Source organism: Rhinolophus sinicus, linkage group LG02 (genome assembly GCF_036562045.2).
Source record: "Rhinolophus sinicus isolate RSC01 linkage group LG02, ASM3656204v1, whole genome shotgun sequence".
NCBI classification, from domain to species: domain Eukaryota; kingdom Metazoa; phylum Chordata; class Mammalia; order Chiroptera; family Rhinolophidae; genus Rhinolophus; species Rhinolophus sinicus.
In genome coordinates this window covers 779877-791322 of record NC_133752.1, presented here as the reverse complement: position 1 = coordinate 791322, position 11446 = coordinate 779877, and the positions used below count along the sequence as shown (strand labels likewise).

General features: G+C 60.5%; 1 protein-coding gene across 2 annotated transcripts; it reads right to left on the bottom strand.

Annotated features, from left to right (window-relative positions):
• Positions 1 to 976: 976 nt before the first annotated feature.
• TACC3 (transforming acidic coiled-coil containing protein 3) lies at positions 977 to 11382 on the bottom strand. 2 transcript variants are annotated; one of them, XM_019712510.2, is made up of 16 exons: positions 11244 to 11382; positions 9481 to 9643; positions 9185 to 9324; positions 6970 to 7842; positions 6156 to 6222; positions 5816 to 5972; positions 4760 to 4812; positions 4349 to 4452; positions 3929 to 4016; positions 3623 to 3727; positions 3055 to 3131; positions 2936 to 2979; positions 2235 to 2395; positions 1525 to 1631; positions 1315 to 1435; positions 977 to 1194 (listed from the first exon to the last, which is right to left on the bottom strand). In XM_019712510.2, exons 2-16 carry the CDS (start codon positions 9640 to 9642, stop codon positions 1129 to 1131), a joined length of 2325 nt encoding a protein of 774 aa, XP_019568069.2. In that variant the 5' UTR covers position 9643; positions 11244 to 11382; the 3' UTR covers positions 977 to 1128. The 2 variants fall into 2 exon arrangements, with proteins under 2 accessions (XP_019568069.2, XP_074176267.1); XM_074320166.1 differs by having other exon boundaries at positions 9481 to 9712; positions 11244 to 11352.
• Between the last annotated feature and the right edge of the window lie 64 nt (positions 11383 to 11446).

The following is an 11446-nucleotide window of genomic DNA, read 5'->3' as shown; positions in this document are numbered from 1 at the left end:
GCGCAGGTGTGAGGACACAACTCAGCCGCCGTGATCAGTGTCCAGACAGCTCTATGCCTGCGTCCTGGGGCTGAGGTCCCATGATGCCCCTGCAGGCCAGGCCCCGCCTGTTCAGAAAGTCCCCTCGGAACTACGTTACTCCCCGTGCCTGTCCCAGGTCTTCACCGCCACCCTGGGAGTGCACCCTGCTGGCCTCATGTCCTGTACCACGTGGTCAGTGAGGAAGAGACCAGGTCAGGACAGTGCTCAGGCCCATGTCCAAGGGCCCAGCCAGCATGTGACAGGCTCAGCCTCTGGAGCGGGCCATGGGTGGGGGAGGGGTGTGTGAGGCTGAGATGCAGCACAACAGCCCCTGGGGCCCAATGTCCACTCTGAGACCCCCTTTGAGACATTTTTTTGGGAGCATTCTGACTTTTGTCACGAGCCACAACTGTGCTCTGGTTGGGATTCTCCAGAGAGCAGGCCACAAACCCTGGCTCGACTTGGTCGTTTGCTGTCACACGAGCTTATCCCCCAGGACTGGCAGACTGGCTCTGGAAGTCGTGGGGCGTAGCTGGCACCAGGGGACTGGGCGGCAGCGGCCGCTTGGAGACGTTCTTCTTGGGGAGCATTTTGCTCTCACGCTTCAGTGGGTTGGAAGCCACTGCAGCGGCGAGGTCACTGCTGGCCCTGTGTTAAGCAGCCCAACTGCCCACCCACTGGGGGAGCCCTGTTAACGGGGAGCGGGCTGGCCAGGCGCCACAGGGCCAGCTGTCACCACATCTGCCTGCCTGCTGTTACACTAAGGCTTCAGTCCCTTTGGATTTTGACAAGACAAGACGCCCCAGGACTGCGTGGCTGTCCCTCAAGCAGGGCGCATGCCCACTGGCAGCTCCAAGGTACAGCCAGGCAAGGGCTGGAGGCACAGTGGGCAGCTGTGGGCGGTTTGGCCAAAGCTACAGACTTCGTCTGAATCAAGACCTGGGCAACTGCAGCGCAAACTTAAGGGAAACTTTATTTAGTCTTTCTAAAGCAATCTAGTTTAAAAACGAGCTGAGGTTAGGAGAGAAGAACATGAAACCTTCTGACAAACAGACAGGGAGACAGACAGGCAGGGGAAGGTGGGTGGGCTCAGGGCCAGGACCCACATCAGATCTTCTCCATCTTGGAGATGAGGTCGTCACAGATTCTGGTCAGCTCATCGTTCTCCTTAGTCTGCAGGAGAAACACCAAGCCCCAGATGCAGCCGCCTGCCTTGGCCAGATGCCAAGGCCAGGCAGGAGGGCAGTGGCCCACGGCCCTCTGGAAGGTGCTCCCGTCCAGCCCAGTGCCCACCTTCTGCTCCACGGCCTTCTCCAGCGAATGGACGCGCATCTGCTCCTTCCTCAGGCTGGCCTGGAAGGCCACGGCCTCGGCCTGGGCCTTGCTGCGCACCTGCGCGATCTCCTCGTTGGCCCTGGACAAGCAGGGGGCGGGCTCAGGCGCCACGCCCCGCCCACCAGCCCCGCCCCGCCCCACCTCCCGCCCACCGGGCCCACTCCTCACAGCCGCAGCTTGTCTTCCGCCTGGGCCTTCAGCGCCTGGTACCGCTGGCCTTCTTTCTCCACCCTGACTATGTAATCCTCAACACACTTCTTCAGTGACTCTTCGTTCTGCAAGGAGGAGGGGACACCAGCTGCTGACAGCACACTGCTCTGGGCGCCAAGCTTGGCTTCTCAGGCCCTGGGTCAGGTGTGGACAGGTGCCACCTCTGGGTCCCCTGGGACTAGTAAAACAGCACTTCCTGTTTTTCTTTTGGAAAAGGCTCCTCCACACACACAGAGCCCCAGGCCTCCCAACCTGGACACAGGGCCTGACCCCTAGCCCTTCCCGGCTGCCATCGCCTCTCCCCTCAGCTTGCCTGGCACCAGAGATGTCCCTCACCTGGCAGCCCTGTGTGTGGCCCCGACTCCTCCACACCCCCACCCAGGGGGACCACTGAGGTCCGAGCAGCCCAGGCACCCATCCAGAAGGCAGCTGCTGGCCCTCGGCATCCCTTTGGCCCAGTGTGGTCCTGCCTCCAGGCTGTGACCTCTAGTTCCTCTGCTCATGTGCCACGGCCAGGAACTGGGTACAGTAGGGAGAGCAGCCTCTAGTCTGAAGAGACTTGGGCTCCCGGCTACAAGGTGAGGACACGGCAGCCCAGCTTGGTCACCGACTGCGCCCAGCAGAGCCCTGTGTGGCCGGGCCGGTGGGCAGGCGTGGGCCCCACCTACCGTGCGGTAACCTTCAATCACATCCTTCTGTTTCTCAAACCGCTTGAACAGGTCAGAGAACGACTTTTCCATGGAGCTCAGGTCTGCAGTCAGCTGGTCTTTTTCTTTCAGAATCTTCTGGATCTCAGCTTTGGCCAGTTCCTTCTGTTCCTGAGCCTCCTCTTGACAAAAGCAAGCATGTGGGGTTGGGGGGCAGCCTCCAGGATGACACACAGGCGACTGGGAGCAGGAGGTAGGGCCGAAAGGAATGGACAGGGGGCAGCTGGAGCAGCGGCTGCAGCCTGCCTGGGGCCCACTGGAGGAAGGTGGGGAGGGCTCTGTACCGCGCCCAGAAAACAGCTGCTTCCTCCATACCAGGTCCACCCCAAATCCGACAGCTCAGGTCCCTGAGGAAGATGGGTGGTGCCGAGAGCCCACGGCCACTCCTGTCCCCACATTCAGGGACCTCCGGGAACCCAAGTCCTTGCCGGGGGGTGGGGTCTGGTGCTCCCACCCTCCAGTCCAGCACCTGACACCCAGAGAAGCCGAAGTTGGATGTACAGTGCGGGAGGGGCCCAAGCTGTTAGCTCAGGATCTGCTGAATTTGGGGGCAAAAGGTGCCAGCTGCACGGCCTCCCCGGCCTCCCCGACCGCTCCCACCCTGGCCCTGGCTGTGCTTGCCTCGCCCCAGTGGGAAAGGCAGCCTGGGGCTAGTGGCTCACCCATCGCCTGGTACGCGATCCTCTCGAAGCCGTCCATGATCTTCCTGTGGGAGAGATGTGTGTTGACTGCCTGCCCGAGGCAGCCGAGTGGCCGGAGCGGGCCCTGCGTCAGGCCTTACCCCATCTCCAGGTTCTTCTCATGCAGGGCATCATACATGCTCCTGAGCTTCAGGGTCTCCTTCTGTGCCGCCTCAACCTGCACAGAGCACAGTGAGCTGCTGTGGCTCCTCCTGGCCAGCCTCTGCACCATGTCTCACCAGGCTGGGCCAGGCAGGTGCCCGGCGAGAGCTCAGACCCTTAGCAGCCCCACGGGCCTGCAGGTGTGTGGCCTGGGTACACCTCTCGCTCAAGGTGAGGCCCCGTGCCAGAGGGAAGATGACACGGGGAGGCTGAGGGCCCGAACCTGGGAGTTCTCGACTGGCTCTGAATGGGGCAGGTGGCTGCCAGGCAATGAGGCCAGGCCAGGCCAGCTGCTGGTGGAGCCGCCCAGAGATCAGGGGCCCTGAGGCCCAGTCCTGCCCGCTAGCTGGCTTCCACTCATAGGCAGCTTAGAGTAGGGCCCGCAGGTGGGTGTGGACAGGCTCTGCGAGGTGCCGGCCACACACGCCTCCTGGAACCGTCCACCCAGCTCTCGGCGAGTCCCCGGCCCAGCGTGACATGAACCCCATCCCCATGCCTTGTCCTCACCGCTGCGTCCAGATCCTTCTGGCTGTACTGCAGGACGTCCACGATGGGCCCCACAGGCGGCAGCGGGGCCCCGGGCCCGAGGACACACGGAGGTGGGCCCAGCACCTGCGGGTGACAGAGGCCAGCTGGGTCACAGCCCCCTCGCATTCTCCCTGCCATCAGGGAGGCTCCTGGGACAGCACAGCAGTGACCAGTGATAGGAGCAGCCCCGTGGTCCCAGCCGACCTTTTGAAGCTTCAGATCCCGGGATGGAAGACCAAGGCCCTAACACACATGTCTGCACAGCATGGGGGCTGAAGCACTTACGGGGACGTCTGGGGCTCCCAGGAAGTCAAGGTCCACCAGCTTGGCCTCAGGCGGACTTCCCGAGGTAGGCGGGTCCGCGCCCTGCACACTGAGACCGGACAGAAGGGACCCGTGTCATTCCCCAGAGCAGGCACCAGCCCAGGTTCCCCAAAGGGCCTGAGAGCCAATGTGTCAGGATCTGTGGGCCATGCTGCCGTTCTAGTGCGAGTGGCTGTGCAGAGGGATGTGTGACTGGCGATGAGACCTTACTCAGGACAGGCAGTGGGTGGCTGTGCTGCCCCCGTCGCTGTCCCCTGGCTCAGAGCCCCACTGACGTGAGGCCCAGCACTGCTGTCCTGCACCCGAGGGGCTCCTCTGAGCCCGCTGTCCAGAGGTCGAGACGGCTCTGACGGATGGCACACTGAGACAGGGGAGGCATACCTGTGGGTCTCGGCGGCCGCGGGCGCTGCTCTCTGAGGGCTGTCATTCAGGAGCGGGTCAAACTTGAGGTATAAGGACTGTTTCCTCAGGGCCGACTCCTTAAACTGAAGGGGTGGGCAAGTCAGCAGGGTCCCCGTGGTCCCTGACAGACCGGCGAGTGCGAAGCGATCCATGGGCCGGGAGGTGACAGCCCGTGGCGAGAAGCCGCCAAGGCACGGCTGACCAGGAACAGCAGGGCGCGCTGGCGTCTGCTCGGGGCAAGCCCGGCTCAGGCCTCCACTGGGACCTGGGGCCCGCTGAGAAAGGCTGCAGGGAGAGGGCCGGGGGGACCAGCAGCCCTGACGCGGCCGCTTGGCCTGCACCACGGTCGAGGGAGCCCCGTGGCAGGGTCGTGACGGTGCGCACACTTACCGAGGAAGCCCCAAACTGCTCCAGGTAGTCCACCTCGGCCCCCGCACCTAGGACTGAGAGGGCACACGTCAGCACCGCGCCCATCACCCCACTCGCGGCATGACACGGTTCTTCAGGGAAACAAAGGCCAGCTCAGTGGCTTCCGGGCCCGCAGGGGAGGCCCAGAGTCCCCAGTGCCGGCTGCGCAAACTCTGAGCTGTGACCACTCCCGCCCACCGCCCACCCTGGACCTGGGACCCACGGTCCTTTGCTTTAAGTTGGAGTTTCTGCCTCCCCCTAATGCCACCTGGGGGCCGGGCCAGGCCATGCTGTGAGGCCGTGCTGGGCACTGTGGGGTGCTGAGAAGCACCCCCAGAGGTGCCAGCCAAGTGTCCCAAGGGCTCCATCGTCCTGGTTGAGAAGCACTGTTTAAAACCACCCTGGAAAAATCCTTTAATTTCTGGTAACATAACCTGTGCTTAAAAACCTAAGGATGCCTCATGTCATATATGAAAACTAACTCAAAATGAGTAAAAAACCTAAACATGAAAGCTAAATCTATGCAACTGTTAATAGAAAATACGGGGTAAATCTTCATGCTGAAAACTCGGGGGGCAGTGATTTCTTAGATTTGACATCAAAATCATAAACAGAAAAAAACCCCATAAATTAGACTGCAAAGTTAACATGTCTTCCAAGGGCACACCGAGAAAGTGCAAAGAACCCCCAGAATGGGAGAAAAGTGTTGTCAATGACGGAGTCTTAAGCGGGCTGGCTGAGAAATCCTCACCACGGAGGCCTCAGCGGCGACGGCAGACGTGTCCCGGGCACAGCTGCATCCCTGGTTCACACCTCGGCATGTTTTCCCAAGCAAGTCTATAAAGCCCGTTTCTAGAAGTCCTTTATGTTAAAGGCACCTCCTCAAAATGCCCACTTTTGAGAAAGCAGTTTCCACGTGAATGCCTCACATAAGTCAGGGAACCGAGCTGTCTGGGGAATGACTGCCTGCAAACGCCCTCCACACGCCCGCTCACCAGACCACACGGCCAGACGAGCAGCGACCCAGGGACAACATACCCTCGGCTGGGTCTCGGAAGTGCTCCTCACTCAGGTCCAAGACAGGCTCCGGCCCCCCCTGAAGAGCGGGGGTCGCTGGGTCAGCAGGCTGGGCTGCGGGCTCACTGCCCGAGCTGCTGGCGAGAGCTGCAGCCCCTGGAGAATTCGCCGTTTCCTCCTGGAAGGAAGGTGGGGGCCCCCTGGGTGGCTCAGTTTGGGCATCTCGCACAGTCGCGGGGCCCAGGTGGGGAGCAGCAGTGTGTCCACCTGTCACCACTGGCCTCCCTCCACCCTGTCACCATGTGCAAACGGTGGTGCCAGTGTGAGGATATGCGCATGCGCGGGCACACACTCTCCATACCTTGTCTGTGGTTCCCACCGTGGTCTGCGTCACAGGTGTGTCATCAGCTGGGGCTGAAGGCACCTGCCTGAAGAGACGGGGTCAGCAGAGCCTGCCACCCCGCCCCTCACCCCCCGGGCACTGAGCTGCCACCTGTCCTCTGAGCTCTCACCTAGAAAGCCAGGCACAGGGACTAAGCTGGGCAGCCCCCGTCACCTGCGAGAGAATCCGAGCCTCGAAGGAGGAGCGGAAGGAGGTGCGAGCTTTGAGGCCGTCTCAGAGCAACGGGCATCATCCCTGAGATCTGCCCCTTTTACCAGAAAACTGGCAAAGCCAGGTGCCGGGCGACGGCTTCCTCAGCCTCACTGGGCAGTGCCAGGGCTAGGAGGGCAGTCTGGGGACATTCAGTAGCTCTGTGTCAAATGTGAGTGCTGGGCGGCCGGGCACTGGCCAAGAGCTCTTATGAGCCAACACTTGGCGGCCACTTGGCAGCTGCCCCGAGAGCAGTGAGTGGCGTGAGAGGACGTACACACTGGGAGGCAGGAGCCTAAGGAAACAAGTGCACCAGGCGCCACCTACCAACCCTCAGTGCCTTGGGAATTACAGTTTTCCCCAGGTATCTTTCTACACCTCCCAAGTGTATTAGACAATCCCCTTAAAAAGCCAAGGACAGCCCCCACCCGTGGAGGGGACCTAGCCGGGCGTGGCCTCGATCTGCTTCGCTATTTCACAATAGCCTGCCTGCCCCAAGGCCCCTTCTCAGGGTTGTGTAAGTGGCATTTCTGGTCCCGGGTCTTCTAACACGCACGCCATGGAGCAGCCACCTCTTACTCACTGGCTTGGAAATGAATCCCCTGCAGCCGCAGGCCCAGTACTCAGCAGCTCGGCCATAGGCCCGACTGCCCTGCTCTGGGGGTGTTCTCGGGGCTGGGTTTCTCCATCACCTCTGGACACACTGAAGTTGGGGTCATCCAGCTGGTCCCAGTCCAGGTCATAAGACCCCTGGGGAGGGGGAACGGGACCTTCACCCTCCTCCTCCGGGGCCTTTTCCTGCCTCGCCTCTGGTCTTGGGAGAGGCTGGGGGTCGGCTCTCCTCCCCAGGTCCCTGGGTGGGGGTGGCCTTTTTCTGGTAGCATTGTTAGAGAAGTCACATTCTAGCCTCCTGGGCCCATTCCTTGAAGAGGCGACCATCTGGCCCTCGGCTTCTGTGTTCTGAGAACTTGGGGGCATGGCCAGGGCCCCAGGCAGGCCTCCGAGGGGGCCTTCTCTGTGGGCAACTTCTGGGTGAGTACCAGGGGGCAACGCAGCCCCGGCTGAGGAGGCAGGGGCTCCGCTCGCCCTTTCTCCCGTGGCTCTTTGAGGCTCCTCCGTTCTGCCTTGGACTGCCACCCTGGGACGATCTTCTAGGGTGTCGGAGGCGGGTACAATGGTTTTCTCTAGGATATCACAACCGCCGTTGTCCTCCAAGCCTTGCACAGGGCTGGCAGACATTTGTCCTGCACATGCCACTTGGTTTTCAAGACTCGCTGGGGTCTGGGGAGAGCTTGGGGGGCCCAGGCTGGCCTGGAGTGTGGAGGTGGGCCCACCGGAATGCCTGTCCTCAGAGGTGGCTCCCAGGTCCTCCGGGAGGGGGCTGGCATGAGCTACTGCCGGATTCTGAGGGGTCCCGTTGGTCGTTTTGGTGTCCACTTCCATGGGGAGCTGTTGGCTTTTCAGAAACAGACTTAGTTAACACCAAGAAACCTGGTTTAGCTTTCTGTGTAGATTTCACTCCACACTGAAAACATTAGCTAAAGACAGAAAAAAACGAACATTTAGTCAGCCCTCTCCTTGTTACACGAGCATATTCCCATCAATTGCTGCTGGGGGCCACCTAGGGCCACCCAGGTGACTGAGAGACAGGGCAGGGAGGTGCTACACAGGTGACCACGCTGGCCTACTGCCCTGTCGGTCGGGGGCCCCCAGCTACCCAGTCAGGGACGGTCAGGGCACAAGAGGGTCAGCTCCTCACTGCAGAGCGAGGAAGACAGGGGCTGCCTCCAGCCAGGTCATCTTCTCGGGGTCCTCTCCTGGCCCCCCCACGCCTCTGCTCTGCTGCCCTTGAGCAGGTGGGACCCCGAAGGGGAGGCAGCGCCAGAGCCACCAACCGGGTTTCCTTTCCGTCTTGGGTTGTTACAAAGAACAGTATTTGAATTACTCTAATTTCCTTCAGGTGAATCTCAAAGGAAAACCACAATAGTGAAGTTGAAAAGTAGCACGGAAACCCGGGGAGAAGAAAAGATCGATTCAAGAAGCTTCCACGGGGAGATGGGAGCAGGGCCCTGTGGGCGTTTTACTTCAGTGAGGAAAAGGATGTGTTAGTGATGCTTTGCTTGTACACCTTTCTCTGTACATCTGAAATCTGTATAAAAGGCAAGTTTTGGACACTTTAAATCTATAGAAGTCAGCTCAAAAGTGTGCCAGCGAGGTCCCGCCCCCCAGTCAGCCAACTCTGGGGGTAAAGAGCTGCCCCCAGGACCCTTCTTTCCAAATACCCAAGCCAGACAGTGAACGCCTGGCGAGGCTGCCAAGAAGCTTTTCCTGGTTAAAGTCGAGTGTTCAAAACCCAATCCCTTCGGCCACTTGTATTCTGACCAGATTCCACGACAGACACTCCTCTGCCTCTAAAAGGAACACCTATCTCTACGGCCTAATATTAAGAACACAGGGCTGGGGAGACTCCAGTGGAATGCAAAACAAGAAAACCACAGCGTGTCTTTCCTTAGAGACATGGTCAGGACACTTCAGGAAGTTAGAGAAGCAACAACCAAGGCTACTTTGGTGGCAAGGGCATGACAGGGGAGTGGAATCTGAAACAAGCTTATTCTCAGTATCTGACTATCCACCTTTCCACTGACAAATGACTTGATGCCGAATGCTTTGGGCCACGCACTGCACAAACTCAGAGCAGAGACCAGGAGGAGCCCGACAGATGTGACAGATAACAGAACAGCATTTTCCCACCAAGTCCATCAGAGATGTTGCAGTATATCAAAAGCACCGACACTTACTTCTCTTTCTGGGTCCAGACTTGAGAGTTTTCTAATCCAATGGTGTCGCCCCGATCAAAGCAAGCCTCGAGTTTGCTGCTCATGCTAGGACTTAGAATCTTGTGTGTCTGTGGGTCTCGCAGAGGTGTCTGAAAAGTCACCTGTTGGGGAGGGAGGAGAGCACCTGTTTAATAATTCAAGTTTTCAACCACCACGCTGGCAGTGCTGTGTGCCCTGCCAGCTCAATAAGTCACCAGGTCCCAGAATGACCTAACGTGTGACATACGGTCACTCTTATATGGGCAAAACATGTTTACCTTCATAGCTTTGGCTATGCTCTTGGGCAGCACATTTTCTTTCTGTGACACACAGAGAACAGAGGATCTTCCGGTAAGTTCCAGTGGTGAAAACAGGAAGTCGCAGTTTTCTGTACTTCTGTCACCAGTGACATTTTCGTCATTGAAGATTTGCAGACTCATTCTGGAAACACAGTTTCTGTCAGCTTGAGGGCTACGTTGTACAGACGTGCAGACGTGATGACAGCTGACCCTGCAGTGTCACAGGGAGATGCACCCGTCCAGCACAGGAGGGTCACACCTCAGGCAGCGTGCCTCTACCAGTCCCTGTCCTGCTTTGGGGGACTGTGATTCTTTAGCTGGGCTGGGGAGCTGCCACCTCCCAGGACCAAGAGCTAGAAGGGCCTTCAGCCCGCGGGGTAAGGAGGAAGAACAGATTCACGCACTAAGTCAGATTTGGTGGGTAAGTAAGGAGACAGGTAAGTGCTGGCCTGGAGAAACTGCAGGAGAGGAAGGGTGGGGCTCCCCACAGGCCTCCACTCAAGGGGCCGAGGCCTCATCAGAGCTGGAGCAGGTGGCCAAGTCAGCAGAGAGCAGAAAGGCAGAAGGGTGCTGAAGCTTGCTCCCTGTCACCCTCACGGGACTGGACAATGGGGACCAGAAGAGGGTGTCAGGAGGGCAAAGGCCCAGGGAAGGAGTTGGAGGGAACAAGCAGCGATGGGCAGAATTACTCAGCAGGGAGCTGAAGACCTTCTACATGAGGTGCTGAAATCTCAGAAACACACCAGGGGCCTTCAGTCAGGCCCAGAAGGTTCTAGAACAGCCCACTCTTCCTAGAGTCTTCGAGATGGTCACGGCCATGACTCCCAAACGAGGAGCTGCCATAGAGCTGAGCATGGACCTGCTCAGAGAGCACTACCGGAACCTGTTGATGGTGGGGATCTTGGGGGCTGTGGCAGCATGGGGGCAGCCTGGAAATCAAGGTCAGAGTGGGAAGTGGGCTTAATCAGGGGCCCCGGAGGGAGTGGGGGCGGGGCGCTGCCTGCGGAGGAGGAAGGTGGGGCCAAAGCCGAGGGGCCAGCCCTGGCATGGCCAGCAGGCCCACCGCACTGTGGAAGAAGAAAAGACAGGAGGCAAGGGTGACTCAGGTTTCTGGCCGGTGTAACCGGTATAAGTGGGGGGGAGGGGGCAGTACACGATGGCGGCCTCTATCAGGGGTTTGGCTTCCACTAACGACGGAGACCGCGGGAGAACCTCCCGAGCAGAAGCTGCCTGCTGCCTGCGTGCGGGGTGCTGTGGTGGGGAGGGCGCGAGCCCAGGTGTCGCTGTGATGGCAATGGCTCCCAGGTGGGGTGCCCCCAGGGAAGGGAGGCAGGCCACGCACAGCTGGGAGTCGGGTCGGGGCACCAGCAGGGGCTGCGGGCGGGGCGGAGATGTGCCCTTGCAAGTCGCAGCTACAGGTGGAATCTGAGGCTGGATGAGGTCTCCAGGGGGACGGAGGAGGCCTGCGGACCGTGCCCTACGGACGACCCTCCAGGAGGGCGACCAGGAGACGACATAGCCGGAGAGCGTCGGCGGGGCCGGCGGGATGAGGACCAGGGAGATGTCCCTGGAAGGGCGGCGGGGACCCGGAAGAAGCGGCCGTGCCGGCGGCGGCCCACGAGGAGGACCGGCGGGAGGTGCCGGAGGGAAGTTAGCGTCAGGGGTGGGGGTCGGCCAGCGCCCACCTGACGCCAGAGGGATCGGAGGGACGGAGCCCCTAGCCCGGGACTTCGCCGCCTTACCTGCCGGCCGCCGCACGGAGCAGACGGAGCGGGAGGCGCGGAGTCCCGGGGTGCGTCCGCCCGCCGCCGATTCAAATACCGACGGTTGGCGCGCGCGGCCAATCAGCTCGCGGCCGTGGCGGAACGCACGGGGCGCCAGCGGCCAATGGGAGGCCGCGCCGGCGGTTGCGCTTCCGGGGCTAGGGGCACGCTGGGCGAGGCGG